The sequence below is a fragment of the Musca domestica genome, unplaced genomic scaffold, assembly GCF_030504385.1.
Source record: "Musca domestica strain aabys unplaced genomic scaffold, Musca_domestica.polishedcontigs.V.1.1 16, whole genome shotgun sequence".
Taxonomy (NCBI): Eukaryota; Metazoa; Arthropoda; class Insecta; order Diptera; family Muscidae; genus Musca; species Musca domestica.
This window is the reverse complement of record NW_026712219.1, coordinates 14,673,572-14,693,314: the sequence shown is the minus strand read 5'-3', so window position 1 is coordinate 14,693,314 and position 19,743 is coordinate 14,673,572. Positions and strand designations below refer to the sequence as shown.

Here is a 19,743-nt window from a genome sequence, read left to right as displayed (position 1 = left end):
GAGATTTCTTTATATTTGCTTGGAAAACCACAAGTGGCTATCGTTAGAGCACTCCAGCATTCAAATGTGAATAAATCGTTTGTGTCTCGTACTATCGCTCGTTACCGTGATACTGGTAGCGTAGCCCGACGTCAAGGAAGTGGACGGAAGAAAACAAACACATCAGCAGAAATGGTTCGAAAAGTAAAGAAGCGACTTAATCGAAACCCGCGTCCCACAATATCCCACTCGACAAATATTAAAATAAAAAATGACAACAGAAAGAAAATAGACTCAAACAATTAAAAAGCAGTAAGTTTGGCCAGGCCGAACTTTGAATACCCTCCACCATTTGGAAAAAATTTGGAAATTTTCAAGAAATAAGATCCTTAAAAAAGTTTGTTTAAATTTTAAAAATACCGAATATAGCCGTTTTATTGGGGACTATACGACGTGGACCGACATAGGCATTGTTTGTCATAAGCCATTACAATATTCAAATTCGAAAACTTGAAATAAACGTTGAATAATGTAGCTAAAATCATCAAAATATTGTATATACGGAGGTGCCGTTATCCGTTACGGAGGTACCGTTATCGTATCGGAGCTGTGCCAAGACCTGGACCAGCATAGACAATTTTCTGTCATAGGCTGAAGCATAAATTACGAAGTTCAAATACGACATCTCAAACAATTTTGGTGGGTATTGTACCTAAACTCGTCAAAATATCGAATATATGGAGGTACTGATATATGGGGCCTATACGAAGACCTGGATCTGTCGCTAAAATCATCAAAATACCGAATATAGGGAGGTACCGTTATATGGGGGCTATACGGACACGTGGACCTACATTGCCCGTTTTCTGTCTTTGGCTGTACTATCCCTTTGGAACTTCAAATATCAAATTTGAAACGATTCCGATGAATAATGTCGCTTAAATAATCAAAATACCGAATATCGGGAGGTACCGTTTATGGGGGCTATATGAAGACGTGGACCTGCACAATGATTTTTCTGTCTTAGGCTGTACTATACCTTTGGAACTTCAAATATCAAATTTGAAACAATTCCGGTGAATAATGTCGCTAAAATCATCAAAATACCCACACCACACACACCATCACCTTGGCCGGCGCTTGAGTTCTGGTGACCAACCGAGGGTGCACATTTTCAAATGACCTCTTTGGCAAGTAAACACGCCGATGGTCGCTCTCCGCTTGTATTAATCGACCGTGGCGTCTGAATAAATGCCGAATATTATCGAGAAAATATTCTGGAGGGTGTACATTTTGGCCGCAGACTTTGACATTCCAACAGGACAAGCCACCCAAGAATGGTTATAAAATTAAGTTCTTCGCTTCATTTCCAGCGCACAATGGCCACCAAAATCTCCGGATACCAATACGTTGAACTGTTGTGTCTGGAGTATTTTGAAAAGCAAGGTTGGCACTAAAAATACCAAAGTGTTGATAACCTCAAGCAATCGCTTTGCCGGGAATGGGCTAAAATACCTCAGAGCAACATTCGGTCAGCGTGTGAAGATTTCATTAGCCGTTTGAAGGCCATAATTATTGCGAAATGTGAACAATTCGAACAAATCTAAACTTTTTCTAAAATTTAATTCGATCGAAATTTTTTGCTTTTATTCAATAAAATTTAAAAAAATGTAAAAACTATGGCGTTTGACTATGTTGCAGTTTTTGATTTCACCCTGTAAATAACATAATCGTGCATTTTTTAAGAAAAATCGTGAAGGAGATTGTGGATTATTTTTTTTAAGTATTTTAGGAGCTTTCAAATGATATATCCGTGAGTTTTTAAGAAAATTATTGAAGGAATGTTAGTTCTATTATCTAGAAATGTTAGTTTTATTATCCAGAATGTTTCGAAGGAGTTTCAGATTAAATAAAACTATGCCAAAAAATAATTACAGGACAAATTCAGCAGATTATGAAAGTAGACCTAAAAATATTTTATATCCATGGTAAAATACACACAAGATATTCTAAAATTTGATGCAATTTCCGAAATTTGTTTGCTTTCATTCAATAAAATTTAAAAAAATGTAAAAGTTATGACGTTTGTCTTTGTTGCAGTTTTTTTATCCCACCCTGTATTTACAAGTTAATTCTTTTGTGATATTTTATCTGTCTAATTTCCAATATAAATATGTAATTTTATTTGCAATTTAAAAATAATATTGTTTGCTGGGTTATTAATATTTTACTAATAGTATTTGCACTTGACTTGGTCAGTAGTAGCAGTCCATAACGTAGAAGAAAAAATCTTAAGCGCATCGACATGACCAACAACACGAACACACATTTATTCGCATGCATATACATAGTTAAGACAACGACGACGACGACACCAAAGTCGTTTATTGATAGACATGTCAGACAGATGGACGAACCTCAAAATAACTATATTTATACACGACCGTTTTGGTGTGAAGATCACAATGGACGTAATATGTTGTACAAACAAGCCGACATACATACGTAGTTGCATAGAGATATTAGGGTGTAACGATTTGTTAATTTTTGTTGTAAAACAAGTAAAAAAGCTGTAAGTTCGGCCAGGCCTAACTTTGAATACCCTCCACCATTTGGAACGAATTTGGCAATTCTCAAAAACAATGAAATCCATTAAAAATTCTGTTAAAATCTTAAGAATACCGAATGTAGCTATTATATACGACGACATGAACCTGCGTAGGTATCATTTGTCATAAGCCATTACAATATTCAAATGCGAAACTTAAAAAAATAGGCTATAATGTCGATAAAATCAAAATACCGAATATCGGGAGGTACCGTTATGTGGGTGCTATACGAAGACCTGGACCTGCACAGACAATTTTTTGTCGTAGGCTGAAATATCCATTACGAACTTAAAATATCAAATTTGAAAATCATCAAAATACCGAATATCGGGAGGTACCGTTATATGGGGGCTATACGAAGACGTGGACCTGCACAGACAATTTTCTGTCTTAGGCTGTAGTATCCATTACGTACTTCAAATACCAAATTTGAAACTATTCCGGTAAATAATGTCGCTAAAATCATCAAAATACCGAATATCGGGAGGTAGCGTTAAATGAGGGCTATACCAAAACGTGGACCTACATGGCCCATTTTCAATACCAAAAGTCCTGCAGATATAACATACATTTGTGCGAAATTTTATCCATCTACTTCAATTTGTTCGGAAGCTAGAGTAATTTCCACAGACGGATAGAAGGACGGACATCGCTAAATCGACATAGAATTTTATGCTGATCAAGAATATATATATATATACTTTGTGGGGTCTAAAATGTGTATTTCGAAGTGTTACAAACGGAATGACAAACCTAATATACCCTCCATACTATGGTGGAGGGTATAAAAGTGAGCATTTAAGTGGTAACTTATGAGCTTAGATTTTATGAAAAACTTTTTTCTAAACATCTTTAGTTATTCTATCAGTTTGAATGAATATTATCTACGTTTACGATACGAAATCTATTTCTCTTCATTCCTGTAAATTATTTTGGATCTATTTTTTATAACTTATAGGTATATTGGTAATATTAAACACCTTGTTTATGTTCATATCACACTTCCTTTCTTCCCTTGATTAATTTTTGGAACACCACATTGTAATGAGAATTTCGAATCACCCCAATAAACAAAAATACAAACATATTTATGTAGAAATACAATTTATGCACGAAACTATATAAAAATGTGAAAAACGCTTTCTAGCCGAATTTATCTGCTGCGAAAAGTGGCCATAATAATGTTCACATTGAACTTTGGCAAAATGTCAAAAAGTTGAAGAAAAAAAAAACACAAAATCACAAAAACGACAACAAAAGTGGAAATTTTGTCGTTTCGACAGTGTTGTCGCCATTTCTGTGATGTTTGTTTATTGTTGCTTTTGATTTCAAAATCGGTAAATTGTTGTTGCCGTGCATTTCAAAATGTGTTGGTGGTGTCTTGACAATGGAAACGAGGAGCTAGGTAGATGTTTTGTTTTTCTTTTATGATTATTCTTTTTTTTTTTCAAATATAACAGGGGAAATGACCAACAATTGTCAACAATTTCAAATTGGGGAAAGGTAAAATAAAACACTCTTTCTAGCATATTTAACCTGAGAGTAAACTAGAAAAACAAACGTAAAAAATGCATAAATAAACAAGAATATATATGTATGTATATTGTACTTTATATATGCACAAATGTCTACAGATAGATAGAAATGTTTGGGTGCATGTCTAAGCGAATTGTGTTTGATGTGATAAACAGCACAGCATCTCCAATGAATCTTAATGTATACCACCAGGTCAGGGATATGCTAAATATTTAAAGGGAATCGATTGAATTCAGTGACAGGCATTTAAATTACGTTTTTTTGTATAAAAAATAATATAATATTTTAATGGAGAACTTATGTAAATTTAAATAAGAGAGAAGAGTTCCTTTTAATGAATAAATTATGTTTGTTTTTATAATAGTTCCGCCGTTTACAGAAGGGGATAATACTCTTTCTACAGAAAATCAGTAGAGTTCTTCTCAAAAATATAACTATTTATTTTGCATATATTTTTATACAATGTTTACAAAGACATGGAAGTATAAAGAGAGAGTGGACAAGAGAGAGCGAGAGTCAAAATACGGCAACCCTGTGAAAATACAACTGTTATTGTGATATCATAACAACATATTTACCCATGGTAGAATGAAGAGAGGTAGGTAGGCCAACTTTGAAAAAATTGCAAGTATAGAGGTCTACCTGTTTGGCTTGTAATGTCAGAATTAGTATCAAAATAATAAAAAAAATCAAACAACTTGTTGCATTTATTTTGAACAAATTATTGAAAACCGCGAAAACTGAATGAAAGGTCAACACTTTTTTTCAAAACCAGGTTCTATATATCTCTAAAGGATTATTTTGCTACAAAAACTCTAGATTTTGTCGATGCATAGGATGAAATAAACGGTCTGAAAGGAATAGAAATGGAATAGAATTTTGAAAACACATTTGTGTTTTTATATTAACATGCCTCGGTCATGAGCTGATGCTCTATGTATTGTAGACACAAACCATTTACAGGGTGAGATAAAAAAAAAGTCAAACACCATAATTTTTTAATTTTTTTTTAAATTTAATGAATGAAAGCAAAAAATGTCGGAAATAGCATCAAATTTTAGAATAAGTTTAGATTTGTTCGATTTGGTCACCTTTGGCACGAATTATGGCTTTCAAACGGCCAATGAAACCGTCACACGCTGCCCGAATGTTGCTCTGCGGTATTTTGGTTCATTCCCGACAAAGCGCTAGCTTGAGGTGATTGTCAGTTTGGTATTTTTTAGTGCCAACCTTACTTTCCAAAATACTCCAGACACAATAGTCCAACGGATTGGTATCCGGAGATTTTGGTGGACATTGTGGCTGGAAATAAAACGAGGAACCTAATTTTGTAACCATTCTTGAGTGGCGCGTGCTGAGTCCTGTTCGAATTTCCAAGGTCTGCGGCCAAAATGTTTGCGTGCCCAAGTTTTAAATACACCCTCCAGAATATTTTCGCGATAATATTCGGCATTTATTCCGATACCACGGTTGATTAATATGAGCGGAGAGCGACCATCGGCTGTTATGGCGGCCCACACCATCACCTTGGCCGGCGCTTGAGTTCTGGTGGCCAACCGAAGGTACATTTTTTCAGATAACCTCTTTGGCAAGTAAACACGATAATTTTGTTTGTTTACAAACTGCTGGACAACGAATGTTTTCTCATCGGAGAAAACCAAATTCGGTAGTTCATCACTTTCGGCCAAGCGAAGCAACTCTTTACCTCTTTTGAGTTTATTTTCTTTCCGTTGCGGTGTATGTTCTTGCACTTTTTGGAATTTAATTTTCCAATATTTGTGGATTGGAATATAGCGATATGTTCAGCTCACGAGCCATTTTTTCGACCACTGCGACGCGTGTTTCGATCAAGTCGCTTCTTTACTTTTCGTACCATTTCTGCTGATGTTGCTGTTTTCTTCCGTCCACTTCCTTGTCGTCGAGCCACACTACCAGTATCACGGTAACGAGCAATGGTACGAGACACAAAAGATTTATTCACATTTAAATGCTAGAGTGCTCTAACGATAGCCACTTGTTGTGTTCCAAGCAAATATATAGAAATCACACTAACACACATGAATTACATCACGAATAACTTTTTTTCTGGAAAATTCTCACCAAATGCTTTTGTACACTTGTACACAATATAATGAGCTGTCACTGGAATCATTTTTACAGCTGTCGGACGAGTGGCTTAGAAATGACAGCAGTCTGAAGTTGGTTGCAGTTTTTTCATCTCACCCATTGTTTTTATAAATAAAAACAAAATATTTTCAAACTCAATGGTTGGAAGAAACGTACATAGCGGGCGCGCATTAAAGCCATTAACCAGTTTTGCCGCGGAATTAAAAGATGGAACAGAAAATCCATGAATTTCATTATTTTTTTCCGCTTTTTAAAAGTGAGTGAAAATATCAAATAAATGAAAGCAATGTGTTTGATATAATTTTGGATAATTCTGACAGGAAGCGGGCATAGCCTCAGGGCTGTATTTCTGTTGTTTTACGAAGCTGTTCTACCCCCTCATTGTTCCATAGTCGAGTCAATGGCAAAATGATACAACAATTAGTAACAAAATAATAGATCCCGAGAATAATGGGGACAGTAGATTAGAGACAACTATCATTTTCAAGGCCAGGCCAGAATGGACGCATCATCCGTCAACGTCATCAATAAAACAAACAAAAGGAGACGTTTTTAATGTGCAAACACATAAAAGGCTTTTTTGGATGGTTTAAATCATCGGCTGGCATTTTCGTAAAATAACAAAGAGGAATTTATACTTGTTCACTCTACGCTCTATATATTATATAGCAATAAATTTGGAACGTAAATATCAATTCTGAGGAAATATCTCGGTGTCTATATGAATTTCAAAGGTCTAACATGTCAAAAAAATTTATTTAAAATCACCCATCAAGTCTATTTATTGATTAAATTATGTAGCGAACACCTGCAACCAAGTTCAGACTGCTTCATTTCTAAGCCACTCGTCTGACAGCTGTTAAAATTATTCCAGTGACAGCTCATTATATTGTTTACAAGCGTGATGCTGGTAGCGTAGCCCGACGTCAAGGAAGTGGACGGAAGAAAACAGCAACATTAGCAGAAATATTTCGAAAAGTAAAGAAGCGACTTGATCGAAACCCGCGTCGCAATGGCCGAAAAATGGCTCGTGCGCTAAACATATCGCAATATTTCATTCGGCAAATATTGAAAAATGAGCTCGGGGTAAAGCCATTGAAATTGCAAAAAGTGCAAGAACTCACACCGCAACAGAAAGAAAATAGACTCAAAAGAGCTAAAGATTTACTTCGCTTGGCCGAAAGTGGTGAACTAGGCTATTGTGTCTGGAGTATTTTGGAAAGCAGGTTTGGCACTAAAAAATAACAAAGTGTAGATCACCCCAAGCAAGCGCTTCACCGGGAATGGGCCAAAATATCGCAGAGCAAATTTTAAAGAGTTCTATCAAAAATAAGTAGATCTTTATTTGTTTTCTTATACAACGCAAATGGGTGGTTGTAATGATATGTCTTTTTTTAACAATTTTTTGCAATTTTAAGAAATTTTTCATTCAAGATTTTCAATTCCAAAATCTGTTTGACAGTTCATTGTCCCATCAGCTGTGTCGATGTGACTACCTGTATTCTTTTACCATGGACCCAACCAAACTGAAAAAATCGATTTTTATGGAAAATTATCAGTTTTGAGCGATATTGTCCTACTAGTTTTAACAATTATACGTGTTTCATAACAGATATGTTAAATGACGTCTAAACGTGTTCTCATAATTAATATGTTAAATGACGTCGTCCAGACGCATATACATTGCTTCTGCTATTATAGACATTGGTAATCAAGCAAGAGTATCTTCAAGATTAAATTATAAAAGAAATGAAAAATAAAGATTTCCTTATTTAATAACAACTAATCCTTACATATTCTGTTTACAAGCTCCTTAAATAAGATAACTTGTTTTACACCCTCCCACAATTGTACATGCATACATCAGCACACTGTAAACGTTTAAAATCAATGTGATATTTTAATAGAAGCCTTGTAAATAAAGAACATAAGAAAAATAATTATCATGTTTTATAAGCATCTTTTGGATTGCTTTTGATCGATGGCATAACATACAAACAAGTCAACAACACTCTTACAATGTAAACCTAGAAGATAATAAGCCGCTTAGGTTGTAATTAAACGATTAGAAAATAAAGGGGTGGGGAGAAAGAAAGAAAGCTCTTAAAAGCCATTAAACTAAAACTATTAAAAATATAAACAAACCAAGAAGACAAAATGACAATGTGTGGCAACACACATAGGAACATATATGTCAAAACATACAGATAACGTATAGCGTGAAAAAAACGAAATCCAAAATCAGCAAATTAACCTCAAACTAAATCAATTAAATGTATTAAAACAAACACACACACACATACATACATTTAGATACAGGATACACGGAAGACAATAAAAAAGAGAAAAATAAGAAGAACAAGAAAATGTACGGCAATGTTTAATTTTGATTTTATTACTTTAGTAACAGCAGCTGGTAACGGTTCACGGTAGTAGTTGATGTAATTTTGTGTTGTTATTGTTGCTACTGTCGCACACTCATACACACACGGTGATGGTGGTTCGAATGATGGTGTCTATGTTGTTTTTGTTTTGATTTTTATATCCTATTTAGGTTTTTGTTCCTTATTTTCTCCATTCGTTGCTTGTTGGTAGTTTTGACAAGCGATTTGTATGAGTGTTGTTTATATTTGCTCTATTTTACTGCTTTCACTGCAGCTCTCTCTCGCGCTCTTCAGCGTAATTATCCACTCTTCATGACAAAACTTTCACAGACTCACTCACATACACTCACAAAACACTCTCTATTTCCGGTCTTTACAAAGAGAAATGAGATTTTGTTGTTTGTTTTTCGTAAAACGATGTGCTTTTTCACAAGAAATGTGATTCTTGCTCTGACAAACTGTTTGAGATGGAGGGACTAAATGACTGCATACAACACAAATGGAGTATTTAATGTTATACAAAAAAGGAAGAAAATTTGAACTAAAGAATGACAGAACTCCTAAAGTGGAGCGAAAAAGCCTCCTGCCTGTCGTTACCTTTGCGGCTCCTAGTTATGTAAATGAACAAATGAAAGTTTCATGAGTCATTTCGTGCAAAATCAAAGTAGGGAAAACAGATTTTATTTCCAAAAGCTAAGTAATTTTAAGGAATATCATTGATTCGTTGCAATGTTGTTTGTCGTTGTCGGTAGAAACATTAAGACATAAAAGAAAAGTCTATGTTTAAGTAAAGGAGTGGGTCATATAAAGTAATACCTGGGATTATAAGATATGACATTTGTAAATAATTTATAAAAAAGAGAAATTTGATTTCCTTTCTCTTTCTTTGCAATAAAATATTTTCATGAAAATTTCGAAATTTTGTACGGGTGGGTGGGGGGTGGGTACGAGAAGGAGATCGACTCCAAATGTCCTGAAACGGACTAATACCGTTATTTCAATGAGGCACGTTATGGCCGTATTAAATGATATACAGGGAGAGATGAAAAAACTGCAACCAATTTGAGACTGCTGTCCAGTGACAGCTCATTATATTGTTACAAACGTACAAAAGCATTTTGGTGAGAATTTTCCAGAAAAAGCTATTCGTGATGGAATTCAAGCGTGATAGTGTGATTTCTTTATATTTGGCTAGAAAACCACAGGTGGCTATCGTTGTAGCTCTCCAGCATTTAAATGTGAATAAATCTTTTGTGTCTCGTACCATTGCTCGTAGGTAGCGTAGCCCAACGTCAAGGAAATGGACGAAAAAAACATCAACATCAGCAGAAATGGTTCTAAAAGTAAAGAAACGAATTGATCGAAACCCGCGTCGCAGTGGCCGAAAAATGGCTCGTGAACTGAAAATATCGCAATATTCTATTCGGCAAATATTAAAAAATTAGCTCGGGGTAAAGCCATTGAAATTCCAAAATTGCAAGAACTTACACCGCGACAGAAAGAAAATAGACTAAAAGAGCTAGAGTTGCTTCGCTTGGCCGAAAGTGGTGAACTGCCGAATTTGGTTTTCTCCGATGAGAAAACATTCGTTGTCCAGCAGTTTGTAAGCCATCAAAATGATCGTGTTTACTTGCCAAAGAAGTCAGCTGAAAATGTGCACATTCGGTTGGCCACCAGAACTCAAGCGCCGGCCGCCGGTGATGGTGTTAGCCACCATAACAGCCGATGGTCATTCTGCGCTTACATTAACCGACCGTGGCATTAGAACAAATGCCGAATATTATCGCGAAAATATTCTGGAGGGTGTATTAAAGCCTTGGACACGCAAACATTTTGGCCGCTGACCTTGGACATTCCAACAGGACTCAGCACGCGCCACCCAAGAATGGTTGCAAAATGAGGTTCCTCGCTTCATTTCCAGCACATAATGGCCACCAGAATCTCCGGACACCAATCCGTTGGACTATTGTGTCAAGAATAACTTGGAAAGCGAGCTTGGCACTAAAAATACCAAAGTGTCGATCACCTCAAGCAAGCGCTTCGGCGGGAATGGGCCAAAATACCGCAAGAGCAACATTCGGGCAGTGTATGACGGTTTCATTGACCATAATTCGTGCCAAGGGCGACCAATTCGAACAAATCTTCTAAAATTTGATGCTTAACTTATTCTAAAATTTGATGCTATTTCCGAAATTTTTTGCTTTCAGTCAATAAAATTAAAAAAAAAAAATCTAAAAATAATGGCGTTTGACTTTATTCCACTTTTTTATCTCACCCTGTATACCCTCTCTAGCCATATGGCTGAGGGTATAAATCAGCCCTGCTCAAAACCGTGTTCTAGAACATGAACCGAAAAAAGAGATAATTTAAGAGAAAATTAAAATTCTGTTTTTCTTTATATTTTAATTTGACTGTTTTTAGACATGAATGTGTATCAAAATTATTTATAAAGCAAATGGATAAAAAATATTTATAATTAACGACTTAACACTGTTTTGTTCTTGATTTAAATAAGCAAAGAGAAATTTGACTGGAAAGAGATATTTTTTCTTGAGCAGCGCTGGTATAAATATCAGGGGTGCTCAAGAAGAAATATCTGTTTTCAGTCAAATTTCTCTTTGCTTATTTAAATCAAGAACAAAACAGTGTTAAGTCATTATTTATACAAATATTTTTTATCCATTTGCTTTATAAACTATTTTGGCAAACATTCGTGTTTAAAAACAATTAAATAGAACAGTAAAATATAAAGAAAAACAGAATTTTAATTTTCTCTTAAATTATCTCTTTTTCTCTTCATGTTCTAGAACACGGTTTTGAGCACCCCTGAAATATACAAATTATATAGCGATATTCCGGAGAATAACGGCTTGCCGGCTGTGAATAAGAGAACACGATTTTATGCAGTGATGCTCTTAAACATGAACGATTACTCTTGCGTATCTCACTTTTGCAAATAACACTCTTTAATGTAGATGAAGATCAAAATGAAACAGTTAAATAAATATTCCAAAAATGTACCTCCTATATCAGAATATTTCTCTGGACAAGAATGTACAAATATTACTGCGGTAACCGATTTGTCCTTTTAGGTATCGAAAAAAATGACAAAACTAGTAGATTCTTGCAAGTTTTATAAACTAACCCTTATCTGCGGCCATTGCATATATTTATGTCATTATGTCTTTGCAAATAAACATTTAGAAACAATAACTATTTTGTATTTCTAATAGCTAATTTTTAAAAGTGTTACAAATTCCTATGTGGCATTGAGAAAAAACTGTTAATGCAACATTTCTAATTGTGAAAAGTGAAAAGCTTCAAACCTAACCTAGCTTAAGAAAAAACAAATACGTCCATCTATATGTACATACACGCACACGCACATATATATATGTAGTCTTTAGTCCTCTCCTTTTGGTTTTACAAGCAAATACTAAAACTCATATGGGGGTATAAGAAGGAATTGTGAAAAAAACGGTAAATGTAACATTGTTAAGTTGGTCAATATGTAGGTAGGTATAGGACCGAGTCAGAGCCTCCACATAGTCGCTGCAGACAAAAAAAAAACACGACACACGCAAACACACACACACACTTTTGACAATTTTTGTCAGCACAGCAAAGCATAAAAAGTGTGAACCACTGAACTAAATTTCTTTTCACTTCATTGATTTTGCAACAAGAAAATCTCATAAATTTTAAAATAATTTTGTTGACACTTTTTTTTTCTGCTCGTCGAAAACAAAAATATTCAATTTGCAATAACAAATAAATTAAAGAAAATCGATTTATAATGATGTCTTTTCATGGACAATTTATGATTTTTCTTTTCTTCGGCCGTTTCGATTTTTTTCATTCGTTTCCTTTCTATAGTATAAACCCCGTTTTCATTGACGTTCTCGGTATAATATGCTGATGGAGGCTCAATGATTTAATGCATTATTTTACATACACTTTATTTTTTAAATTAAAAACTTATTTCAAATTTTTTCCTTTCGTTTCACCACAAAATATATATTTTTATGTGTATGCTGCTCTTTGATTATTTTTATGTGTTATGCTGTGTGAAAATATTCTTCTATTTTTCTTCTTTGCTTTTCAAGTTCACGACGCCCGACAAGTCAACCAGCGTTTGATTCTTTTCAAAATGTACACGTTCGATGCTTAGATGACACTAAAAGGGAAAATATTCTACATCGACAGCTATATCCCCCATAATAAGTAAGCTTAAGAGAATTGGGAGCATGGCCAACGAATGTGACCAAATTGTAAGGCAGGTGGTTGTTTTGTCGAAAAAAGCTGTCTGAGTGTGTGAAAAAAGCTCCAGGGATGGACGAATATGAAAACAAGGTAGGAAAATTCTAACAGTATAATAGATTTGAAATTTAATTAGAGGAAATGGATTGCTCCTGTCAATTAAAAATATAAAACCTCAAACTATTCAAAACGTACATTATACTTTAATTAGACATTAAAAAGAGTTATTGACATGGTACAATAAAAAGGTAAAGTTGAGCTACCGGCTGATTACAATATTCTTCTAAGTGTGCCCAACTTCTGTCAATTTTGAAGATAATTCAGACAACCCATTCATTTTTCACGCTTTTAACTCATTTAAAAAATGCAATAAATGAAAACAACTTATTGCGTTTAATATTAAATAATTCTGACAGGTAGCGGGCTTAGCCTCAGGGCTGTATTTCTGTAAAATTACAAAGCTTTTCTACCTCCTTATTGCACCATGGTTATTGGCTAGAAAACTTTAAATTATGATGTATTATTTTAATACATACAGGGTGAGATAAAAAAACTGCAACAAAGTCAAACACCATAATTTGTACATTTAAAAAAATTTTGAACGAAAGCAAAAAATGTCGGAAATAGCATCAAATTTTAGAATAGGTTTAAATTTGTTCGAATTGGTCACCTTGGGCACGAATTATGGCCTTCAAACGGCCAATGAAACCGTCAGACGCTGCCCGAATGTTGCTCTGCGGTATTTTGACCCATTCCCGGCGAAGCGCTTGCTTGAGGTGATCAACACTTTGCTATTGGTATTTGTGCCAACCTTGCTTTCCAAAATACTCCAAACACAGTAGTCCAACGTATTGGTATCCGGAGATTTTGGTGGCCATTGTACGCTGATAACGAAACGAGGAACCTCATTTTGTAACAATTCTTGGGTGGCGTGTGCTGAGTGCGATGGTGCTGAGTCCTGTTGGACTGTCCAAGATCTGCGTGGCATCAGAATATTCGGCCTTTATTCTGATGCCACGGTCGATTAATGCGAGCGGAGAGCGACCATCGACTGTTATGGCGGTCCTCACCATGACCGGCACTTGAGTTCTGGTGGCCAATCGAAGGTGCACATTTTCAGCTGACCTCTTTGGCAAGCAAACACGATCATTTTGTTTGTTTACAAACTGCTGGGCAACGAATGTTTTCTAATCGGAGAAAATTAAAATCGGCAGTTCACCACTTTCAGCCAAGCGAAGCAACTCTTTAGCAGCTTTGAGTCTATTTTCTTTCTGTTGCGGTACAAGTCCTTGCACTTTTTGAAATTTCAATGGTTTTACCCCGAGCTCATTTTTCAATATTTGCCGATCGGAATATTGCGATATGTTCAGCTCATGAACCATTTTTCGGCCACTGTGACGCGGGTTTCGATCAAGTCGCTTCTTTACTTTTCGAACCATTTCTGCTGATGTTGCTGTTTGCTTGCGTCCACTTCCTTGACGTCGAGCTACGTTACCAGTATCACGGTAACGAGCGATGGTACGAGACACAAAAGATTTATTCACATTTAAATGCTGGAGTACTCTAACGGTAGCCACATGAGGTTTTCCAGCCATATATAAAGATATCACACTATCACGCTTGAATTCCATTACGAATAACTTTTTTTTCTGGAAAATTCTGACCAAAATGCTTTATTACGCTTATTAAAGCTCTTCGCCAGTTTCGCCATTAATCGCCATGACAGATCAAACTGTTTAGATAATATTTTTGAAAGAAAATCAAGACATTTTATTCATTTTTCATGCTATTTGACTCATTTTAAAAATTAGGAAAAATATCGAATAAATGAAAAAAAACTTGTTGAATGCAAATTTTACAGGAAGCGGGCATGGCCTCAGAGGTGTATTTCTGTAGTTTTGCGAAGTTGTTCTACCTCCTTATTGTACCATGTGTCTTCCAATCATTAACAAAGACCTAAAATGGTAAAGACTAGACAAAATGCATTCTGAGCAAATGGTTTGTATCTATACTATCCAGATAACAGTTCATGGCAGGACCATGTTAATATAAAAAAAAATATTTATAGGAAAAAATGACAAACAAAAGTTGAAAAATCCAAAAATTGGGTTTCAAAATTCTATTACACAGACTTTCCAAATTAATTGCATATTGCCTAAGCGGTTCAAATCGCATAACATTGCTAACTATGTTGTTACGATATCATAACAACAGAGGTATTTTCACAGGGTTGCCATATCTTAACTCTGTCTTGTCCCATCTTTATACTTCTATGTCTTTGTCATTAATTTTGAAAATATTTTGTTCTTATTTTTCAAAACAATATGCAAGATGGGACAAGACAGAGTCAAGATATGGCAACCCTGTGAAAATACCTCTGTTGTTATGATATCGTAACAACATAGTTAGCAATGTTAACTGATTTAAACCGCTAAGGCAATGTGCAAATTTTCGGAAAGGTCCATGGAATAGAATTTTGAAACCAAAATTTTGGATTTTTCAACTTTTGTTTGTCATTTTTTTCTATAAATGTTTTTTTTTTATATTAACATGGTCCTGTCATGAACTGTTATCTGGATAGTATAGACACAAACCATTTGCTCAGAATGCATTTTGTCTAGTCTTTACCATTTTAGGTCTTTGCAATATGTACATACACGAAATTGGCAGGAGTCGGGCACACTTAGAAAAAAATTATAATCAGCTGGTAGCTCTACCTTACCCATGGTAGAAGAATATAAGTAGATGCATCAACGCTTGCGAACATTGATATGTCAAAATTTTAAAATTGTTTTATAAAAAATAAGTAGATTTATACGATGCAAATCGGAGGTTGTTACAATATGTATTTCTCAACAATTTTTACAAATTTTAATAATTTTTCATTCAACATTTTCAATTCCAAAATCGGTTTGAGAGTTCATTGTCCCAGCAGCTGTGTCGAAGCGACTACCTGTATTCTTCTACCACGAACTTACCATTGCATTGTTCAATGCTAGTTCCCTTGCTCATTTAGTGAACATCAGATCTGTTTTATCATTTCTCTAGACAATCGTTGCTTTTGTTTTGATTTTCATCTTTATCACATATTCCATCTTTGGTCTTTGTTTTTGACGGAGGTTCTGTGTACTGCTGCGCTGCTATTGTTGTGTTGTTTGTTGTCCATGTTCCTTGTTGGACAACAATCCTACAATGAGTTATCATCATGGCACGTCGGATGAAGTGGACAATGATGCTGGGATGCTCTTAAATTTAAGTCAAAAATCCAGTATATTTGTGGGTAAGTAAATCCAAACCTTGCCTTTATCGTCATATTCTAATGTGTTCTGCGTTATCTTTACACAGTCGACCAAACACCCACTCCGACAAGATTAATAAAAAATTGTGAAGAAGTAGGCCTATTCGATGATTTACGTAATGTTAATCCTTTTGATGAGACATTCAGGAGGGCATGTGAGCAGAACATTCAGCATCCTGGATCTAATCATAATTTCCATGCAGAAGAAGAAGCTTTACATACGCCCCAGGTTTTTCCACAATTTGATGTGGCCGTGGAGGGCGGTATTAGTGCTGGAGAGGATTTAAGTAAACATACTCTAAATACACCTGGGGTGCATACACTAAATACTCCTGTGGTGCTGGATAATCTTTTGGAAACACCTCCCATAATCACTAAAACTAATGAAACAGATGATATTTCCACCAGTGTTAATAAATATCGGCCGATAGCTGAAAAGCCAGCACCCAGTGCTAGCTCCCAAAGCAATGAAGCTTTAACATTTATGCCTTCGACAGTGCAATTTATACAACCCCAGGTGATTACAGTAACATTTCCCACAGCCGAGACAAACATAACTACGGAATCGGGAAAAGTCAGCAAAACAAATCAAAAACCACTTCCAATAATTTTACCCAAACTAAATACTTCCGCAGCCAAAGATTCGACATCATCGTCGGTGGTAACATCTACTACATCCTCATCATCAACACCACATCCTGAACCTAGCAGTGCTAGTTTGACCCCCACCTCACAGCTGCCGATTAAAGAACGCCTTAAGGCTATATTGAATCAATCGAGTAAATCTAAACCACCCGAATGGCCGAGTAATAAATGTTCGGGTAAATCCGCAATTATCCACAGGGCAACTTCTTCGTCATCGTCAAGTCGTAAATTATCGTCTAAAGATGATACTATGGAACGCAGGCGTGCAGCATCTACACGTTATCGTCAGAAAATGAAGAAACGAAATGCCGATTTACAAATGGAAAATGAAAAACTCAAGCAACGAGTAAAACAGTTGGAAGCACAAGTGGCGAAATTGCAAACAGCGGCTTTACAGCCGCTACAAGGTAAATTTAAAATGGTTTCAATGGTTATCCACTCAATAACACCATATATCTAAATATCTAAAAATAGCGTCTTTAAAATACGTATAAAAAGTATATTGCCATGGCTTTTAAGAGTCCCTCTTGACCCTTGGAAATATGGAAAAAGCTTTTTATAGAAGGTTCCCGGTCCTGGCCTTCTGTTTATGGAATGTCTCATATGTTTAGAAAAAGTTATTCGATCAATATCTTAAGGTCTTTAATTGATCGAATAACTTTTTTTTATCAATATACGATCTTTGGAAAGTCTTCAATCTATACATATAGATTTAATTTCGTTAATAGATGACCTATAAAACTCATTTAGACGGTTTTCTTTCTATAAACTTCTTGCTGTCTATATTTGAGTAATTTTACAAAGCATGTATTACTAATGCACTTACTTTTGTTTATAATAAAGACTATATTTTCTTCTTTCAGCTCCAGCAACTATAACAGATCTTGGTATACCTGCTCAAATACAAATACCTGCCTCTACCATACATTTGGTAATGAATATTCCTAAAGTAGTGGTGCCTTATGGTAGCAATATTAATAATACTCAAACAATTTTGAAAAATCCCATTACTTATCGAATTGATAAAAACTAATATTAGAGAGTTTCGTTCTTAAAATTGTTTATAACTTTATAATGTAGATTTGTAAAAAGAAGTGCCTTATTATTTGTAAAATTTTCAAACTGTGTACAATTGAATGTGTTATAAAAAATACCAAATTGAAATTTATTTATAAAATAAATAAAATATAAAAACTAAGTTTTATAACGACTAAATTATCATAATAACTCTCATATTAGGTTCATCTGTGTACTTTCTCAATAATATTAGGTGTGTTTGATAACGCAATAATAAGTCTGTCTGGTCGCCTAAAAATGTTTATTAAAGGACATTTTGACAGTTCTTTTATTGAGAGTTTACAAAATCCTTGCCGGACAAGTTTCTTCATACAATCGCCTTTTCTTTCTTTTTTATGTTTGCGGTTTGTTTTTGTGCAAAAATTTAAATAAAATTGTATCTATTTATTTTTTGTTTTTTTATTATTTTAAAACAAAATTTGTTTGTATGTGTTTTGTTTTTCCCTGGTAGAAGAATACAGGTAGATGCATCAACGCTTGGGAACATTGATATGTCAAAAAATGTTAAATGCTTTGACAAAAATAAATAGATTTTTATATGTTTGTTATACGACACAAATCGGGGGTTATTATGATATGCATTTTCATCGATTTTCACCATCAATAAATTGTCATAAAATTGTTAATTCCATAATTGGTTTGACAGTTCATTGCCCCATAATATAGGTAGATACATCAACGCTTGGGAACATTGTTATGTCAAAAGTTTTGAAAAGTTTTTTCAAAAATGAGTAGATTTTTATGTGTTTTCTTATTAGACGCCAATCGGAGATTGTTATGGTATTAATTTTTCAAAAATGTTTACGAATTTTGATAACTTTTCATTCAAAAGTGTTAATTCCAAATTTAGTTTGACAGTTCATTGTCCCAGCAGCTGTGTCGGTGCGACCAACTGCATTTTTTTTTTGCCTTGTCAAGGCCCATTGCTCAATAACAGGCTGTTACTGCAAATTTTAAAAACCAGATGTAATGCCAAAAATTGTTTAAACTTTGTTGATTATTTATTTATTTTTTGTTCTTTGATTTCAATCACAATAATACATATTGACATTATATTTGGTAGTCAGGGTTGGGCCGTGACAATGCCCATATAAAACAGCGTTTCTGGCGGAATAATAAAGTGTTACACCAATGTTAGAAGAATATAGGTAGACGCGTCGACACAGCTGCTGGGACAATGAACTGTCAAACCAATATTGAAATTGAAAATGTTGAATGAAAAATTATTTAAATTTCTAAAAATTGTTGAAAACGCGAATTATAATAACCTCCGAATGACGTCGTATAAGAAAACATATAAAAATCTACTCATATTTGAAAAAATATTTAAAAATTTTTGGCATATCAATGTTCCCAAGCGTTGATGCTTCTACCTGAATTCTTCTGCCATGGTTACACCAATCCAACCAAATGTCAAAATTTGTTTACGTTTTGCTTACTGCGTGTTTATCTTTCGTACTGTAACTCATTCACAATAAGTGTTTTGACAACTAACCTATATGATCAGCTGCGGTTAATCTAGAACTTGTTGATCGTGACATGAATGCGTTTAAAAAAGACAGAACAATAGGGCCAGTTTAATTAAAAAAATGTCTTTGTGGCGTAGAGGGCAAAATCCTATCAGTGAAAAATTGTTTGTTTATTTTTTCCCCTTGGGTCTATCCATGGTACAATGAAGAGAAGGTAGGTCAACTTTGAAAAAATTGCAAGTATAGAGGTCTACCTGTTTGGCTTGTAATGTCAGAAATAGTACCAAAACAATAACAAAGTCAAACAACTTGTTGCATTTATTTTGAATAAATAATTGAAAACCGCGAAAACTGAATGA

At 34.7% G+C, this 19,743-nt stretch overlaps 2 protein-coding genes across 10 annotated transcripts in view; one reads left to right on the top strand and one right to left on the bottom strand.

The window, feature by feature from the left end:
• The window catches only part of LOC101890983 (protein quiver), a 52,496-nt gene extending 39,596 nt beyond the window's left edge, over positions 1 to 12,900 (bottom strand). For 2 of the 9 annotated variants that reach the window (XM_059120141.1, XM_059120142.1), the window contains exons 1-2: positions 12,591 to 12,900; positions 8,559 to 9,093 (exon numbers count right to left, since the gene is read on the bottom strand). The gene's annotated coding sequence lies outside the window, so the exon portion shown is untranslated. Of the gene's footprint in view, positions 1 to 8,554; positions 9,316 to 12,009; positions 12,551 to 12,590 lie in introns of those variants that run through there. The other 7 variants (XM_005176753.4, XM_005176752.4, XM_059120144.1 and 4 more) reach the window with 7 other exon arrangements.
• Positions 12,901 to 15,861: 2,961 nt separating this feature from the next.
• On the top strand, positions 15,862 to 18,036 carry LOC101890809 (cyclic AMP-dependent transcription factor ATF-2). The gene is made up of 3 exons (XM_005176751.4): positions 15,862 to 16,175; positions 16,241 to 17,245; positions 17,702 to 18,036. The coding sequence occupies exons 1-3, from the start codon at positions 16,088 to 16,090 to the stop codon at positions 17,869 to 17,871; spliced, it is 1,263 nt and encodes a 420-aa protein (XP_005176808.1). The 5' UTR covers positions 15,862 to 16,087; the 3' UTR covers positions 17,872 to 18,036.
• Positions 18,037 to 19,743: the final 1,707 nt, after the last annotated feature.